This window comes from Rhipicephalus microplus, chromosome X (genome assembly GCF_043290135.1).
Source record: "Rhipicephalus microplus isolate Deutch F79 chromosome X, USDA_Rmic, whole genome shotgun sequence".
Lineage (NCBI taxonomy): Eukaryota > Metazoa > Arthropoda > Arachnida > Ixodida > Ixodidae > Rhipicephalus > Rhipicephalus microplus.
The window spans coordinates 357464975-357484564 of NC_134710.1; the positions used below are offsets into that span (position 1 = coordinate 357464975).

Genomic DNA, 19590 nt, shown 5'->3' on the forward strand with positions numbered 1-19590 from the left:
GAAGGAGACAAGCGATTGAAAGCGCTTTTTCCCGCGTACTTACACTTGAAAAGTGATTCCTGTCTTCTGCTTCGCACGATTAGTGCAGCCGAAGGCGACACACGAGCTCACCATAACGTCCGGAATCGTGTCAACTTCCTTTAGAACTGCACAAAATCCGCACAGAACAAAAGAACGAGGGACAAACGCGACAACTGTTGTTCAGTGGCGTGAACGGCGGGGGCCCAAACGACCGACGGCACGTTTTTTGCCGGGAGCAACATGGCGGCCGTCGGCGTCACCAGAGGGCAGGCGCTTCCACTCCAGAAGTTTTTTTTTTAAACCTCCTTGGTCGCGGGCCGTGCGTTGCGGCTGTGCGGGAAGCGCGTGGAACGACCCTTACAACGGCGACCTCCGTGCGGCACGATGGTTGTACTTGCGTGGTTGTTGTGTATGACAACGATGTGGCGCGGACAGTCGGGCTCGTCGGCGTACGAGACGAGCACGTCACGCCCGGGTTTGGGCACGCGGTGCATGCAGAATAGCTTGAAGTACATGGTCATGTCCAGCGGCAGGTGACCCATCAAGTCGGGAGGAAGCGCTTGCCTGCGTACACGGAGAGCTCACATACTCCATACGTGTGCTGGCTGAATAGAGCGACGCATGCGGTCATGACCACGACTAGGCAACCTGTCAGTACAAAGGCTGCGGGCTACTATGGTATTAAAACGCTTTCGGATGCCGCCATGCGCGGACGTGCCGTGAGCGGAAACTTCGTAACAGCGCTGTCCAGCGCAGTCATGTAGTGTGTCTGTAGTGTGTAACAAAAGTGAAAACGTAGGGATACAGGGAAGAAATATAAACCATTGAACCCTTGTGTCATCTGCACTTCTTTTCTACCGGCAAAGTTTGTCGTTTTCCTTCAAGTTTTGTGATTTTTGTTTGAGATTTGTTCTTTCTCTCGAGCATTATATAATATACTCAGTTCTTTAAAAGGCATGTGTTGCAAGTTTTTCTTGTTTACTGTCATTGATACCAGTTCGTTTTTCATAGTTGTTAGCGATAACTTTTAGCAATGCATTACTGCGTGTGTTTTTTTCCTATACTGTAGAAAGATTATTTCCCTAGCTGATGAAAAAAAATATATCCCTTATAGTAGCTAACACTGTTGCTCGAGGATGTGAACATTGTATAGTTGCACATGAAACCAAACTTGACTGATTAATGAATTTTAACATGTTTGCTGCTCAACTTACTCCACTAAGACACACATTGCAATCACCTAAGCTGACTAATTCGTTAGCCGTATCACGCTTAAAAAGGATTCTTGAGGCTGGCGCCGGGTTCGGGACACGATTTCCAAACCATGCGAAAAAATGCATTGATGTTCCAGCCAATATTGTGCCGCATGCACTGCTTATGAGGAGGTGTTTCGTGAATCACGTAATTTCCAAGAAAATACTATGACTTTTAAGATTCATTCAAGAAACTCTGCAGCTCCAGTTTTCTAAGCTGCTTCCGAGCCCCAAAGGTATAAGAAAGTGAACTGTGCCAATTTTCTCAATGGGTGAATTGCCCCGTTCAATTTGTTACGCAGGTATAATTCTCGCCCCAGGAAAGTATAGTGCGATTGAGCTACCGGCTAAGTACACAGGAATATTTTTGGTTGCAATTTGCGAAAGTGAACACTTCATACATGCCGTATTTTCTCGCATTTAACCCACCCCTTGCGTATAACCAGCACCCCTAACTTTTCGAGCACATTTCTCTTTTTTTTTTCTTGTGGGGTGGGTTATATTGCGATATTGCGATATTTATGCGGCAGATAGGAAATATACTTCAGCAGATGTTTTATATGCGTACCTGTCGATTAGGTCCTTGAACTCCAGTAGGGCAGCCGTCAACTTGGCAGCGAATCTGATAATTTGGCGTAAAAACCGAACATCACTGATTAAAAAAAAACTACTGAAATTGAGGGAGAGTTTACTTCTACATACCGTCGTCGCTTATATAATTACTGGTATAAAAGTATTGGGCGGTATTTCATGACGATGCACTGCATCGTAATACGTGCGATCGCTACCGGCATCGTTTGAACAAAGAACTCGCAAGAATAGTGGCACAGGATTTAATCACTACAAATCATGTAAAAAAGGAACTTGCTCAGTTCAACCTACATAATTTGTTACACTTGTAGATTTGCGAACAGCCCACTCGTATGCCGTAAGCAGAGTCTGTATAGTGTAAGCCAGTAGACGTGAAGGGCTAAGGCCACACATGTGAAGATGACTCATGGAAAGTTGCAGAAAGGCTGCGCATGACTCCTATAGGAAGCCGTATATTAGGGCCGAAATCTGCCATCTATGGCACCAAAATTGTGCGGTAAAGACACTTCTCAAACGCAAAGTAGCCGTGTCCGTGCACTTCAAAGCGAAAACGACGTTTCTTTATTTATTATTGGCGTTTTCATTTTTTTTTTCATTTTTGTAAGGTTGTAATCACGATTATATTGTTCGCTGCGTGATCACTTGTCTTGTTTTTCGGTACGTGTCTCAGTGCCTCGTGATTACCGCTTTTCTGTTGGCATTGACTCGCCTTTCTTTTGTATACCCCCTGCCCCACGACTTCGGATCAATATTATATTTGCATAATCATGCTTTGTCAACGGGGACGACCAATGCAGCGCTCTCTTTGTCCCAATTTTCACTGAGGAGTAGGCACTCAATTCATGACTCTCTAAACGCAATTTTTTTTCCCATTTGCAAGCCCTTCGCCAAAATCCGGTGATGTAACAACTGCCCTAAAAGAGTACAATCTGATGTCATTCTAAATGTCATTGGCATTAGGAAACGCACACGTTCAACATACTATTTGTCGAGAAAGGTTAAAAACCATCCTCATTTACATCGTCCTTCAGCTCTTTAAGGCCTTCCCGAAAGCACTTGGCCAACTCGAACGCAATGAACTCCTTTAAGACATTCTTTCTCTTCAAGCATAATATGTAGCAGGTCTCAGCACCATTATTCCGCAATTTCGCGAGAAATTTGGTACCGATTTTTGAGGTTCGTTGCTTTACCGTTGCGAGAAATACTAAAGATACCTTGCAGAAAAAGCAAACGCATGACACACGGCCTTAAAACAGCAGGAGTCTAGCTAAACATTGATTTCGGTCAAGATTAGTGACGTTGGAGAGCAGCGAATTGAGGTGACTGGTTGTCTTATTCTCTTTCCATTCTTTCTTTTTGTTAAGATAGTGAAGCGCAGGGCAGTATGTCTTTGTCGTCTTATTGTCCTTCGTTCTGCTTCGTGCTTCACCCCCCCCCCCCCCCCCAAACAAGATTGCTACACTTTTACCCGCTTTTTTTCATGGATATGTCCCGAGTCCTGCTCATGGGGCACAGACCTTATCCCAAAGCGAAGCGTGTAAGAAAAAGTGAGAATGCGCACTCACAGGAGGAAGTCCTCTTCCGAATTGAACGTCTGCCGGGGAAAGATGGCTGCCGGGCTAGAGTACATCGGCAGGGGAGTCCGCACGTCCAGGTACGCCGTATTCAGCCACCACTCGTCCAGCTGCGTAGAAGAACACGGCTCGGCTAGGGCACGTTCGCTGTTTTAAGGCCAAACTCCATAAGCGCGAAAATGCACGCGACAGCGACGAGCGACGCTATGAGCGACGAAACAGGGCGTTCGCGCGACGTGTCGCGTGCTCGTTTTCGCGCGATCGCTCGGTTCTCCAGATTTGGAAACCGTCGCTCATCGCCCGGAAGTGCTGGGCTCAAGCAGCCAATAGCGAAATACCGGAAAAGACAAAGACTACATAAATGCACGTGACCCTGCCCGAGTCACGTATGCGCAACAAGAAATAATGCAATGTTTTTTACGCATGCGCATATAAAAAAGTGCTGCAAGGCAATAATAAACATTTTCCGTTTCATTACACAACAATATATCTTATTTTAAAATTGCATACCGCTCGCTACGCGGTTTTCTTGGTGCGAGTAGACGGCCTCATGCCAGCAACAGTGGAATTCGCTCGCCGAAGCCGTCGCGTGAATGAGGTTTGCCTGCGATAGCGACTGATCGCGCGAAGCCGATCTACGTCGCGTCGCTTGTCGCTGTCGCGTGCATTTTCGCGCTTATGAGGTTTGGCCTTTAGCCCACGCGTTGAGCTTCGCGGAAATGGGTGACACGCCTTTCAAGGCGTACACCCGTTCCGAAACTATGCTAGAAAATCTGTATGTTCCAAGTGTGTAGCCAGAATTTTTTTTTTTCAAAGGGAAGGAGGGTTAACCATAGATAAAGTGATAAGTGCAAGTTGGCCAAGTTGGTAAAGGTTGATGAATGAAATAATAAGCACAATATGCCCGAATACTTAGAAAGAAAACAGGATGAAGCGGTTGTTAACTTATTTTTTTTTTCTTAAAGAACCTTCTTCTATATGCATAACATGAACGCATCTATCCTTATTTTTAAAAAAAACTGCGTAATTGAAAGATTAAAATGATGAACGATTGCGTACATTAGGTAAGCACGTGTTAAACCACTGAATGACAAGAAAATCACCGTGTCAGGTTAGATAAAAAAAGCGAATTAAGAAACTTATAGCAGTAAAGACGCCTGGCTTTTTATTGTGAAACCCTTTTTATTGCGATAGCTCGTACATATGAATCACACGTGCATTCGTGTCATACATATATGAGGACGCTTTCACAGAAGAAAAAGAAGAAAAAAAGTCGGTCGGTAGTAAGTGCTCCATCCTTAGTCCTTTCTTAGTCTTTGCACCTACTGCGCTTGACTCATCATGAATAATACTTTCTTATATATATTCATGCGTACGTTTGTATTTGTGCGCGCATATATGCACATGCAAAACTCAAAACTATCAATGGAGGTGAATCCCCCCCCCCTCACAAGCAACCCTTGAGTGTACGTACATCGGTGGTATGCTTAATTCATGTGTATTATAGGTACCCGAGTCTGAAGAATGGAGCGTATTTAAGGTAACTGTGTAGTTATCTTTCCAGCCAGCTACTCGGCAAAAAACTACGGTGTAGTATTTATTTATTTATTTATTTATTTATTTATTTATTTATTTATTTATTTATTTATTTATTTATTTATTTATTTATTTATAGCTTATTTATCAGAAGTTCGCTCAAGTACAGTCTGCTTGTGTTGAACAACAGAAAATTTAGGCGCACGGCTGGCCCGGTGGACAAGAAATAAGCTTGTATGATGCAGGTATACATGACACCGTGTTTAGTTTAACCACAATCGGCGACGTCATTATTTGAGCGCTCTTTACGAAAGTCATACCGAATCGCACTTACCATTTATAGGACCATGGCAATGAGTAACACAATGCTGCTGAGTGTTTCGTCACATGAGGCGTTTTTTTTTTCTTTAAGAGCCACATGCACTTTAAATAAAACTGCGAAAAACGCACTTTTTTTACAGACAATTTGGTTGGGCCTGCTCAAACAACTTTTCTGTCAGTATGTTCATCTCCCCTAGTGTGGCTAAAATCTACATCACCAAATATTGACAGTATTGTGGAGTTTTTATTTGGTTTATATACATTGAAACATTTCGTTTGAATATGAATTAGCAAGTGAAATAAGTGTCAAACGGTTCGAATGTACGGTATAGCAATATTTCGCGATAGAATTGACATCATACTTGTGCTTCCATCGCTGCCGTGCTTTGACGCATGGTCGTAATGGCGACTACTAGACTAGAAAAACGAGTGGTCCTTCCTGGCGAAAGGGGCACTATTCTGGACTGTCATTAGTGTTTTCTTGTTCCTGGCATCAATTGAAGTATTTCAAAAGTGTTCTAATCAGTTTTACGTCATGCCTTTTCTGACCACTTCTTGTGTAGAGAATAGATAGACACCCAATACGTTCATTTCATACCTAATTTATTTCAAATATACCGTGTTGGAGTCAATGGAGGACAAAATACTGTTTCGCTAAGGTCGAGAACAATTGCTAAGATTCAAAAAGAAGTGGGGAAGTCAACCTCTTACTCTTTACAATTCAGTTTTGTCTCTAAACATCATGTCCTTCAGTAAGTGCCAACTCGCGCTAGAAAACCTAATTGTGGAACGTAAACACGACAACAAAGCAACTAAGACACAAATGAAGCATTTTGGGTCAGACCAAGTTGGTTACATTCATCATTTTTGTTGGCGCAGAGCTGATTTAATTAATACGGCTCACTTTGACTGAAACAGTTGGAGTACTTGGCTCATTTTTTATTAGAAACTGCTTGGTCAAGCTCATGTTACAATAAGGAATTGCCACATTGCGCTTATAATTGTTCTAGAAATTGAAGATACTTAGGCATGCTTTACGTTCCACTGAAAGCCTAGTTTCGGTTTCTGCATTTGGCTCTTTCAGAAAAGAAAAAAAAAACGCCTCACATTTCGCTCATGTGGTAAATGTGACCGAAATGACAAATCTGTGGAAGAAAATAAATAAAGATATGCTCATTTCTAATCATTTTAAACATTTCTACCGTTAATACAAGCGGCAGCCAGGAGGCTTTTCATGGTGAAGTCATATGGGGCGCGCTAAGCCTAACGTTAGTGGTTCACCGAGCTATAAGCGTGGAGGCGTGCACGTACCCAGTTGTCCAGACGCTTGTACCGGTACGTCAGCATCCTGTGCAGGTACTCCCCCTCACCACCTTTCTCACCGAATCTGTCGATCACCTGGGCGGAGAGAAGGAGGATACCACGGGGCATGCAGCCCATGATGGCGTTTCACTCTCATCGATATTCACCGATTACCCTAATTAAACTTGAAAAAGTAGTTACACGGTTTTGAGACACTGCGAAAGAGACATTTCTTCCCCTTTCCTCGACATACCGCGTTAACGCTCTCTTGGATGAAATTAGCAGAAAATAAAAGTAGAGCGTGAAAAGACGGGACACGGGAGACAAGTAGATGGCACGGGCGCTCCTACCAACCTACACTTGTCCACTCGGGGCCATCTTTCCGCGCTCTACTTTTATTTTCAGACAGTGCACCGACTCGCCCAGCAACGCACTCTGAAGTAGGCTGCTGAGTAAAGCTCACAACTATGCCAGAGAAGAGTGGAGTGAAACTATACGTCATACTTCACTCTCTGTAAAACTAACAGCTTACGAAGCGCTTATCAGGTTTAAGTTTGAGTATGCAGACCTGGTGTGGGCTCCGTATCAGAAATATTTAATTAAAAAATAGAAAGGGTGCAAAACCTCACTCTGAGTTTCATTTATTCAAGCAATCCTCGTTTCGCGAGCATATCTGCCCTTCGCAGGAGGGCAAAGCTAAGTACACTCGCTCATCGTAGAATATTTTCTCGTCTAAAATTAATTTATCAGCTATACCATGGCCACTTCGAAATACCTCCCGAACGTTACAAAACCTGCCCGCCTATGGGCGTTGATCATAATCATCATAATAAGACAGGCAACCATTCAGTCAACTCGACGTATCTAGGGCAGTCCATGCCTCCGGCCTAGCCAGCACAGCATACAGATAAACAGACGGATGGACAGACGCTTCACCCCACTCATCATCATTCACTCCGCGCATATGCTGTGATTTTTTTTGTTTACGCCAAGGGGTTAATCACGAGGGTACTAAGATGTAAAAGGCCAGATAGTGTGATATGTAAATACTCTCAAAGTACCCACCTTTAAACGAAAATTTCCAAGTCCGTAGGGTGTCCCTAACACATGTTACTAATGACTAACGAATCCCAATATGCACAATGTAGATGATATATGTACAGAATTTACAAGACTTGGTGAAAATGTCAGCAAATATGTTCAACCGGTATCAAGATACGTGTAATTTACATAATTTACTGTGTTAGAACGGAGTGCGTATGTACAAGAACCCACAAGCATACGGGGCTTACCCAAACACATAGAAATATTAAACACATACAGATTACATTCTATAATCAGACACTGACAGATGAACTCACTATACGAACCAGGCTAAGTGGAAAACTAACCGGACACCCGAACCGAACCCAAGGAAGAATCATTCCTCCGACAGAAATGACATAGAAGTTCGGAGTGTAAGCACTCCAGAATCGGAAAGAGAGCACGATGACGATGACCAAATGCAACAGCTTCGCACCTATTACGCCACAAACAAAAAGCACCACAACACTGCAAGCTCAATGCTTGCTGCCATATTGAAAAGCGCGTGGCGCCATCTGTTGCAAGCACGGTAAAACAACACCCTCTACTGCCAAGCGAGCAGACGCTCTGCAAATCAAACGCGAAACTTCACAACCCTAGTCCGACTGTAAGCATGTTTCGCACTGTTCTTTTGCTGGAATTTTGTGATGATTTCGTGCGGAACGTCGAGGAGACATTCCTCGACAGTCCTGCAGTCCTCGATATCTGCAGTACGAGCATTGCAGACTGCGGAAGCAACTTCATCAGGTACGTATTATCCGACTTCTTAAAAGAAATACTAACAGCGGAGAGCATTAACTGTGGCATGCCTTGGCTGTGACAAGGCAGAATTTGTGCTGTGAACCAGCAGCAACGTAGCGCTATAATCTGGCTCCAACTTACGCTCATGCAGCGCATGTGTTATCAATTGCCAGTCCTGCCGGGCACTCGGAACACACAGGCGGTGCAAAAGTGCCAGCCAGAAAAAGATTTTAAAATATTACGGTGACACCAGCTGCAACCACATATAGATTCGCCTAGTGACAGTCAATGTATGTCGCAGTTCGACAGAGTCGAAAGCCATCATTTCTGCGCCGATCGTCTTTTTGCATTGCGATCGTAGGCCGTTACAGTTGTACTAAACATGCGTGGTGCGTTCATCCACCGGTGAGTCGTAATACGTATATCCTATTATTCACATGCGGCCTGCGAAAGAGTACGACAATAGTTTTGTGCCGCATACTACAAGCATACTGCACGCAGGTCGCCGCTGTCAAGCGGAACAGCTGGAGTCGCTCTTGAATAAACGCACTAAGTATACTTACTCTACTTGTACACCTTACTGGGCTCGTAGTTTTTCCTATCGATTGCGATTGTATACTAAGTCGGCGGAGCTGAGCGTTTTCCGTTGTCGACAGAAATCTGTGCAATCGCAAAACACCGCAATGGCACGATTTCTGCGATGCGCTGTGAACTTCACAGGCAGTGCTCAGCAATCTATTTCTTTTGCACTGGTTGTTCTCGCATCAGATGACAACGCAGTGGTATGCCCAGATGATATTTTATAAGCGGGCGCAGCGCGAACAGGTGCGTTTTCACTTTTTAAACTCCGAGAGCCCCTGCTTGCCATGCTAGCGAGGGGCGCCTTGGCAGTTGCAAACAAATAGCAGCGTCTCTGGGAGCGAGGGTATACCGCCAAAGGCGCCTGGGTGCGAGACAGGCGTGCTCTCGTCTATAAGAAGGCGTGCAAAGCGACTACGTGAACAGCGACCAGATGTGACAAAGCGATTAACCCACAACAGACGCTGTTCATTGTAGAACAAGAACTTGCTTGCCTGGATGGATGGATGTATATGGCTGTACCCTTTAGATCGGGCGGTGGCTAGCGCTACCAAGCCGTAATACCTAATGAACATTTTTTTCCCCCTTAAAAAGTGAGTTTGAGGATTCGTACTTTGCAGTGAAGAGTTTAATTTTCACTCGTGTCTTGACTTTAGCCACCAATCAGATAACCTCCTTCTGGTTAAGTTTACCCGCTTAAAGTTTATTTTGCCCTCCCGGTCCCTAAACCCCAGTGCTTTGAAAAACTCTGCGCCATCATCCTGAACTATGGGGTGAAGCCCTTTACAGAACATAATCAAGTGTTCGGAAGTTTCTTCTTCCTCTCCACACGCACTTCATACTGTGTCTACCCCTTCGTATTTGGCCCGATATGTCTTGGTTCGCAGTACTCCCGTCCTGACCTCAAACAGTAGAGAACTACCCCGAGTGTTATCATAGATCCTTTCCTTGGCAATTTCCTGCTTAAAAGTTCGATAGATCTCTAGTGCGGCCTTCTTAATCATGCCGATTCTCCACATGTCAGTCTCCGTTTCCTTCACTTTCTTCTTAACCGATAGTTCTTTTTGGTTTGGCCACCTGCTGTTCTCTAAGTATTTACCAGTCAACTTCCTGGTTCGCTTCCTCCATTTTGTATCGACATTCTTCATGTACAAGTAGCTGAAAACCTTCCTAGCCCAACGCTCTTCCCCCATTTCTCTCAATCGTTTCTCAAATTTTATCTTGCTGCTAGCTTCCCTGCCCTCAAATGATGTCCATCCCATATCACCTTGTACTCCCTGATTTGGTGTATTCCCGTGAGCTCCTAAAGCAAGCCTACCTATTCCACGTTACTTAATTTCTAATCTTGCTTGAACTTCTGATCTCATGCACAAGACCGCATTGCCGAACGTCAGCCCAGGAACCATGACCCCTTTCCATATTCCTCTCACAACATCATACCTATTGTAATTCCACAGTGCCCTATTTTTCATGACTGCTGCATTCCTGTTACCTTTAGTCGTCACGTATATTTCGTGTTCCCTCAGATACTCGGTCCCATTGCTTATCCATACGCCCAGATATTTGTATTTATCTGTTATCTCTAGCGTGACCTCCTGTATTCTAAGCTCACTACCTTCGTTGTCATTGAAAATCATGACTGCTGATTTTTCCTTACTGAATCTAAAATCTAACCTATCTCCCTCATTACCGCAGATGTCCATCAATCTCAGCAAATCTTCCTTGTTGTTGGCCATTAGCACTATATCATCTGCGTACATTAATGCTGGTAGTGCCTGATCAATAAGTTTTCCTTGTTTGACTAAAGAGAGGTTGAAGCCCAGTCCACTTCCCTCTAATTTTGCCTCTAATCCTTGTAGGTACATCATGAATAATAAGGGTGACAGGGGGCACCCCTGCCTAAGCCCCCGTTTTACCTCTGCAGGCTTGGATACCTGTTTTTCCCACTTTATAACTACCTTGTTACCTTTATAGATACCCTTTAAAAGATTAGTGACTACATGTTCCACGCCTAGTGTGTCCAGTATTCCCCACAATTCCTCTTGAACCACGCTATCGTACGCTCCCTTGATATCCAAAAATGCTAGCCACAGGGGCCTGTGTTCCTTTTCTGCTATTTCGATGCACTGCGTCAGTGAGAACAGATTGTCTTCCAACCTCCTGTGTTTCCGAAACCCATTCTGCAGTTCCCCCAGCACCCCCTCATCCTCTATCCACGCCTGCAGTCTTTCCTTTATAATTTGCATCGCCAGCCTGTAGACCACTGATGTCACTGTTATAGGACGGTAGTTGTTTATGTCAGCTTTGTCCCCCTTTCCTTTATAGATCATGCTCATCCTGCTAAGTTTCCATCCATTGGGAATTTCACCATCGATTATTATTTTGCTCACTGCCTCTGTCAAAGCCTGCTTAGACTTCGGACCTAATGTCTTTATCAGCCTAATTGGAATGCCATCTGGGCCTGTTGATGTACTACCAGGAACCCTTTTTTCAGCCCTTTCCCACTCTTGTTGTGAAAATGGAGCCATTGCACCACTTGATTCGTCCTTGTCTATTGTGGTGCATAAAGTACTTCTTTGTTGAAATTTTTCTGTCACCCTTGTTCTTATATATTCAATAGCTTCGTCCCCTTCTAGCCTAGCACCTTGGGCTGTAGTTATAAAACTCTGCTCTAGGCTCGTCTCATTTCTTAGGGAGTTTAGATGGTTCCAAAGTTTCGCAGCTGCCTTTCTATCTTTTTTATGTACTTCTGCCAGCCACTGAGCTTCCTTCCTTCTAATCTTTTCATTGATCAGAAGGGATGCATCCCTTCTACAGCTTAGAAAGGTTGCCCATTTTCTTTCAACATCATCTGTCGGTTCACCCCGCTGCTTAGCATGTCGGTGTTCTCTAGAGGCTTCCTGACGTTTTGCTATGGCTCTCTTAACTTCCTCATCCCACCAACTTTTGGGTTTGTGTCTTCTTTTCCGGGGTGATTTGTCACGCGTCTTAGCAAGCTCTAGCTCAAAGAGTCTAATTAGATTCGTGTATGTCCACACTGTCTTATTATCCTCCGTGATTACTTTCTCAATTTGTTTAGTGGCTATTTCAATTTGCCTTTCTGGATAAAAATTTTTCTGTAGTTGCTCATCTTGTCTCCTTCCCACTTTCACTGCTCTTCCAAAACTTAGCTTGATACGTTTGTGATCGCTACCCAGACTTCTGGAGCCACCTTCATCTATGTGCATTCCCCTGAGCTTATCATACATCCTATGTGACATCAGTGCATAATCTATCGTCGACTGAAGCCTTCCTACCTCCCATGTTATTTGCCCTTCACACTTCTCGGTACTGTTGCAAATGATCAAATCAAGCCTTTCACACATATCCATGATCATTTTGCCTGTCGGGTCGGTATACCCATCTATATCTTCTATGTGCGCATTCATGTCTCCTAGTATAATTATCTCGCACTCTCTTCCTAACTCCTGAATGTCCTTTGATATACACTCTACCATTGCCTGGTTTTCCTCTCTGGCCTTTGCTCCCGTCCACAAGTACGCGAAACCAAGGAGTGTCATTTGACCTGCCACTTTCCCTTTTAGCCATAAATGTTCCTTGCACTCCTGCTTGACCCTTTGCCAGTCTGTACTTTTATGAATGAATGCCCCAATACCAGCCCCCTTTCTGCTGCCTTCTGTTCTATTACAATATTCCCACGCGTAGTCCGGATTGTTCGGAGGTTGTTCCATGTCCCTGAGATGTGTTTCTACAAAACCGTATACCATCGGCCTCTCTTCCCTTAGCTGTTCTTCTATCTCTTCCCACTTCAGCCTGTTCCTACCACCCTGCATGTTAATATACCCTATGTCTGAATTGGCTCGGCGCTCGTGGCTACGTCTATTTATGCCCCGGACTCTACCTATCTTAGATATTGGTGCCACTTTGGAATCGTATCTGTCCATACCACCTGTCGAAGAGTCTCCCTGGTTGTTTTCCTCGTTACTAGCTATCCTGCACCCGAAGGGCTCGCTTGCCCCCCAAAAAAGCTACTGCGCGTCCTGCAAGTCGCCAACCCACCTCATGACCTAGCCGCCCATCGAAGTGAATTCTGTCTCGTTGAAAACCCCCCCACCTATGCACCTCTCTGTTTATTTCCACCACCTCAAAGCCTTTCTCTCGACTCATCCGCCATATCTCTTGGTTTGTGTTGACCACTGCTCTTTGCAGGTTGCTATCACGCACCGGTACCTCCGGTATCGTGCATATAACTACCTGTACCTTAGGAGAAGTGGCGCGCATGTCATCGACGCCTTTCGCCAGTGTGGCTGCTAGTCCTTCTGCATCTTCATTGAGGACATCGTTTAAACCGCCTGAAATTATCACGAGGTTTCGTCTATCAGCTGTCGTTTTGAGCTTTGCGCTCGCTTGCCTCATGACTGCTTCCAGCTTGCGTCCTGGGAACGCCCCTACCGCAACCCTCTTGTCACCTCTTACCCTCTCTTTGATGGCTTCTGTGCATCGATTTAAATTCGAGTCCCCGGCTATTATCACATGCTGTGACTTTTCAGCTGGAGCGTTCTGCACCTGGGGGCTACTTGCACCTGTGACGCCGGCTGCTTTGTTCCCTCCCTGCCCCACCACTACCTCGCTGAAGCTGGGCCTTGCGACAGTTGAACCGGCTAAACCTGTTTTTTCCAAACTTGCTTGCTTTTCCTTCTCCGCCGTTCTGGTTGCCGGTTCCCTACTGTTCTCTCGGTAGGTCGCTTCTTTGTTCAGCTTCGCTAGCGCTTCCTCGGCGGACTTCAGTCTTCTCCCATTGCCCTCGTTTTCTCTTGCTCTGTCGCCACCGCAGTCTCGGGCTCGGCGATTCTCCTCAGCAGTTCACTCTGGGCAACCATCATTTTCTCCATTTTTTCCTCGACCTCACATTGCCTACACTTCGCGTCAGCCTCTTCTCCATCCGCTTCTACGCTTGGGTCCACTTTCAAACCCACTCCACATCCTGAACACTTTACAGTCTTTTTAACCATACCTTTCTGACACCAATTGTCCCTATACTCAATAATTACTAAACTCGAGCCCTGCACTTCGAAAAAAAAAAGGAAAGTCTAAGCTCTACTACAAAAATTTGCGTGTTCAATGAACGCGCACCTCCCCCACGGGGTGGCAAAAAAAACAACAAAAAAATTTCAAACACACACACCCGCACTAACTAATAAATACCTGGTGTCTGGCCCCCGAAAAAGCCGTACCATAAAATAAGTACTACGAAGATTTCAACCGCTGCCTTATAATTATAAAGACAAGCTCAAAACATGCAAAAACACTTATCTGCGCAGTCGATCCGGAGCGCTCAAAAAACACGTCCATCCACCTTGACAGCCTGAACTGAACTGCCTGATAACAAGTACGCGCGCCCTCTGCCCATCTTCATCGCGTTGCTGGACGCAAGCCGACGAACCGGGCGAAGCGAAAGGCGAAATGAGCGAGGACCGCGTTTTTATCACCAGACGCATTCAACTGATCTATTACGGCACCAGTATGAGCCAATTACAGAAGAGCACTAAGTTGGGCTATAGTTAGTTGAAGTTCATTCCATAGTGGGTTAACTACCCTAATATAAACAAGGGCACAGAGAACCTTTTTTTTTTCTTCCATCCAGCCCACGCTGTCTTTTTACGCTGGCTGTATGTATACGTCACCTTCCACTCAATGGAATTTTAGTTGTGAGTCAACGCCCGTGCTCTCTTCCGCTCTCTCTATGTCCTTGTTTGTACTAGCGCATGTTGAACCATTGCGGTATCAGCCAATTAGCCGATTCCAAAATTATTACTCCAACAACGTCGCCTTGAATGGCACGGCACGCGCGCGTCAGGGCGCTTAGCTTCGGTTTCGTGTGCTCTGTCGGTGTGGCACGCCAGTTACCCGATAACAGCTCTTTTGTTTTTGTCTGAATTCAGACGCTGAGAGTGACATGGTTTTTAACAAAGGGTCGATTTTAATTTTCCGATTAAAGTAAGCAGGCCAAGCTTACTGTATATTAAAAGTTAGTTAACAGGCTTTAGTAAATTTAGAATTATCATGCATTTATCACCCTCCTCCCACATGATCGTCACTCCTGGTCGCATCTCTCCAGCGCAGCCACCGTTGTAAATAAGGGTTGATAATAATAATAATAATAATAATAATAATAATAATAATAATAATAATAATAATAATAATAATAATAATAATAATAATGATAATAATAATAATAAATTCCGGGTTATTGCGAGCCGAAACCATGGATGGCATGCTTGCGAGGCACGCCGTACCAGGGTTTTTCTACTTTCACGCCAAATCTTAGCACACGGGCTTCTAGCATATTCACCTCCATCGAAAATGCGACCACCGCGGCTAGGATCGAACCAGTGAATTTTGGGTAAGCAGCCGAACGTCGCCCATCTACACAAAAATAACTATTTTCGAAATATCATTTAAAAGGATGACATTAACGACAAAGGATTTGTCTCAAATTAGTACTGATCAATCTTTCGATGTTCCGAAATCAGCACGCTCGCCGCGAGAAGACGCTTTGGAAAGCTAGAAAACACGCAAGAACAAAAAAAAAGCGAGTGGCGACGCCACCTTGAACTTCCCGCACAAACGCTAGCGGCAAGCCTACCGTAACCAACGTTGCGTTTAGAGACAGGGAGGGCAAAATAGACTTTAAGCGGGTAGAATTACCTAGAAGAAGGTTATCTGATTGGTGGCTAAAGTCAAGGTACGAGTGAAAATTAGACCCTTCACTGCAAAGTACCAGTCCTCAACTGTACTATTTAAAGGGAAAAAAAAGAGATAAAAACCAATTAGTTCACTAAGGAAAACGGCTAGGTGGCGTTAGCTGCCGCCCAATCTAAAGGGTACAGCCACATTCATCCATCCATTCATCCACTGCCCTTCCGAATGCAGTTGTCATCCGCCTCGAATCTATCAAGTAGCACGGTTCCTTTTGGCGTTACATAAGTCAGTTGCCAGACTTTGGGGTGGTTGTTGACAAACTGCTACTAAATTTGGCTAAAAATTTTTCTCCTGTTTTTGTGGCTTCTCCGTAAGAGTTTGGTGCCATCCGCGGTGCATTTCGCGAGTGCATGAGCGACGCTGGCCGTTTTAATTAACGGAATGACCCGAGCCTAGCAGAAGTCGAGCCTGGTGCTGCCGTGGAATTAAATTTTAATTCCGTTTTAACTAACGGAATGAACCGCGCATTACAGAATTCGTTTTAATTAACGGAATGAACCGAGCCTAACAGAAGTCATTCCGTTAATTAAAACGGCCTCCTAATTGCACGGCAGCGCCGCGCTCGACTTCTGCTAGGCGCGGTTCATTCCGTTAATTAAATTGGCCTCTTAATTGCGCAGCAGCGCCACGCTCGACTACTGCTAGGCGCGGTTCATTCCGTTAATTAAAACGGCCAGCGTCGCTCGTTCACGAAATGCACCGCGGATGGCACCGAATTCTCACGAAGAAGCCACAACTACAGAAAAAAAAAAATTTGCAGTCAAAGTTAGCAGCAGTCTGGCAACACTGACCCTCCCAGCGCCACGCTCGACTTCTGTTAGGCTTGGTTCATTCCGTTAATTAAAACGAATTATGTAATGCGCGGTTCATTCCGTTAATTAAAGCGGAATTAAAATTTAATTGCACGGCAGCACCACGCTCGACTTCTGCTAGGCTCGGTTCATTCCGTTAATTAAAACGGCCAGCGTCGCTCATGCACTCGCGAAATGCACCGCGGATGGCACCAAACTCTTACGAAAAAGCCACAAATACAGGAGAAAATTTTTTAGCCACATTTAGTGGCAGTTTGTCAACAACCACCCCAAAGTCTGGCAACTGACTTATGCAACGCCAAAAGGAGTCTTGCCCTATCAAGCGGCCGCCGTGCGCTCTATAGCTCGTAAGCTCCGAACTGATACTTCCATTTGCTTTAGACTCATGTCCTTTAGCTTCGACAACACTTTACTCGAATCGCTTTGGCGCCGTTTTTGATAACCATACTCAAATAATTGATGTTCTAGGCCTAAGCAAACCTTCTCAAATCTCGGAGGGCATACAATACACGTTTGTTTGTTGTTGCTAATGCTAGATAGCTGGCGTCACTTGGCCAACCGCCTGCTTTGCGAACGTCATTTTGCATTTCTATGCGCATTTTTAAATGCCGGACAGGCTACAACACTATATTCAGTGCTGGAACGTAGGCTGGGAACAACACGTACGACATAGCGGGAAAGAGAGAGAGAGAGAGAGAGAGAGAGAGAGAGAAACAACTTCATTTATCCCAACTTAAGGGAAAGGGACTGCGAGAAAACAAGGGATCCTACTCGCGGTAGGCCTCTTCTACCACATCAGCCCACCTCAGGATAGCCTCCTGAAGGTTGGGGTTGTAGCTGTGCATGGCAGCCTCCGTGAAATCCGCGGAGCAAGAAGCAAGCAGCTCGAAGTGTCCCGCGGCAGACGCAGACGATGCGGAGACGCGAAAGCAGACGATGCGGCTGAGCCATGCCGCTCCTTCGTCGCTGATCGGCTACGTCACTCTGCGGCAAACTGCAAGCGGCGCGAAAATGGGTCTCGGACCCATTTTTTGAACGGCGAAGAACGGCAGACGTCCGCGAAGGAAACAGCCGCGCACGGCTGCCTGAGAACGTCAAACGCGAGGCATGTTTGCCGCTAGCGTGAACCGGCCCTACTAGGCTCTATGTAGCCCCTAGTCGGCAGAAATGAAGGGGATTTTACTCTTAGGAGAACATGTATTCTTAAAATTCAAGTTTTATAATATTTCGTCGAGCCAATGTCATCCAAATACCAAATATACAATTCGGAGTCTCTGACGTCCGGCGTGGAGGTTTCAGCGCGAGATTTAAAAGTAGAACTTTGACACTGACTTTCTTTTCTGGTAACTCCTCCATTGTCATAATGAAATTACTGACGTTAGGGTTCTGAACCAATTCATTGTTTCACATAGAGTCCCTAATGTCTTCGCAGAAACACGGCCACTTTGCAGATTTTCCAGGCTTATATTTTTATAAGTTTTCCTCGGCCCTCAATACGGATTCAGGGGGGGGGGGGGGGGGGGCTAGGGCCCTCCTTTCCTTTCCTCTGACCTGCATCACAGATACCATAATATTTCGATTCTGTGCATATGTAGCCAGGCTTCGCAGTGTGCGCATGTTTTGCCTCCTGCAAGCCTTTTGCGTCTGGCTTATTCCAGCAGCGCAGGCAGCTCGAGACGTTCAGAAGGGGACTTTTTCGAGTGCGCGTAGATCGGAGCGCGCGAACGCCCACCTTTCGGGAAGCCTGGAGTTCCTCCACGCTCAGTATGGGCATCAGCGAGAGCCACAGGCGCTCCAGCGTATCCGCGAGTGGCGGCACGGGCAGCTTGGGTAGCTCCTTCTGGCGCGACAGCATGACTCCTTTGACGACCAGGGGTGCCATGTCAGGCAGTCGCCGAACCACCGGCGGCGTGCTGCTGCTGCCCGCCATCGTGCCTAACGGGTTGCCGCCACTGGATTCTCCAAGGAGTGAGCCGCTACTGCAAATGCTTCGGTGTCTGGTGCTGGTATCAAGCGCCCACGCGCAGGCTGCCGTTGCCCATCGGTTGCGCCGCCGGCCGCTTACGCTGCTGGTAATGATGATAATGCCGCACGTAGCCGAAATAGTATGGTGGCAGGCACGCGCACGAAACGAAATGTATTACACCGTAAAGAGAAAAAAAAAAGACGCGTATGCAAATGGTTTCCCTTTCTCAAAGGCAGGCATGTCGGATAAGTGAGGCTACGAAAAATAGTGGTAGTGCGTCATTTCGCTATCCGGCGAACGAGATAGCACAATTCATCAACGGCACGACACATCATCTTCCGAATAAGGAAGTAAAATAAAAATGCCACCGTTGTCATGAACAGTCCATCCATTACCGAGACGGTATAATAATTTCACAGTATGTCAGTCATTCGAAAAGGTGCTCCAGCTTTGCCGAATTTCGCTGGTGTATCATGCCAGCTGCTGGCACTACACGTGCAGCCCCTATTCTGCCGGAACATGTATTGCCGGCATGACACGCTCACCATTAATGTGCCGGCACGTAAGTCGCATGTTCATGAACAGACAATTGGGAAAAACTGCCGGCAACTTTTTTTTCCGGAATAATATGCCGGCTGCCAGCTCTATAAGCGTGGCCAATAGATAATTTCCCTCAGCAAAGGAAGACGACGAAGAAAGCAGTGTTGGGGCTCGAGCAGGTGACGTAGCATTCGACACGTGATCCTTGGCTGATTTCGACGTGGATGTGGACCCTGTACCCTCGGGCTGACGCAGCAGCATTAGTGTGGCCTTCCAGACGCCCCAGTCGTCATTGCGTCCAAGGAGATGGAGAACGAAGCAAAGAAGCTCGAGGATTTCTATGTGAGTGGTACCAACAGATAGTAAATTCGAAATGCGAACAATTTTTAGGGAGGGGCTTCGGAAATCCCGCTTCGCCGCGCCGCCTTCGGTGTTTTCTGCAGCGCGGTAGGGAGCACGGTGCAGGCCACCCTTCTCTCTTTTTTCCCTCCTCCGGCCTGTCCGAAGCC

General features: G+C 45.8%; 1 protein-coding gene across 1 annotated transcript in view; it reads right to left on the reverse strand.

Annotated features, from left to right (window-relative positions):
• LOC119161979 (carnitine O-acetyltransferase-like) overlaps window positions 1-18642 on the reverse strand; it is a 42524-nt gene extending 23882 nt beyond the window's left edge. The window contains exons 1-5 of the mRNA XM_037414469.2: window positions 18308-18642; window positions 6608-6694; window positions 3431-3549; window positions 1843-1896; window positions 420-585 (exon numbers count right to left, since the gene is read on the reverse strand). Of these exons, the coding sequence (XP_037270366.2) occupies window positions 420-585; window positions 1843-1896; window positions 3431-3549; window positions 6608-6694; window positions 18308-18505 (624 nt within the window). The 5' untranslated portion in view covers window positions 18506-18642. The remainder of the gene's footprint in view (window positions 1-419; window positions 586-1842; window positions 1897-3430; window positions 3550-6607; window positions 6695-18307) is intronic.
• Window positions 18643-19590: the final 948 nt, after the last annotated feature.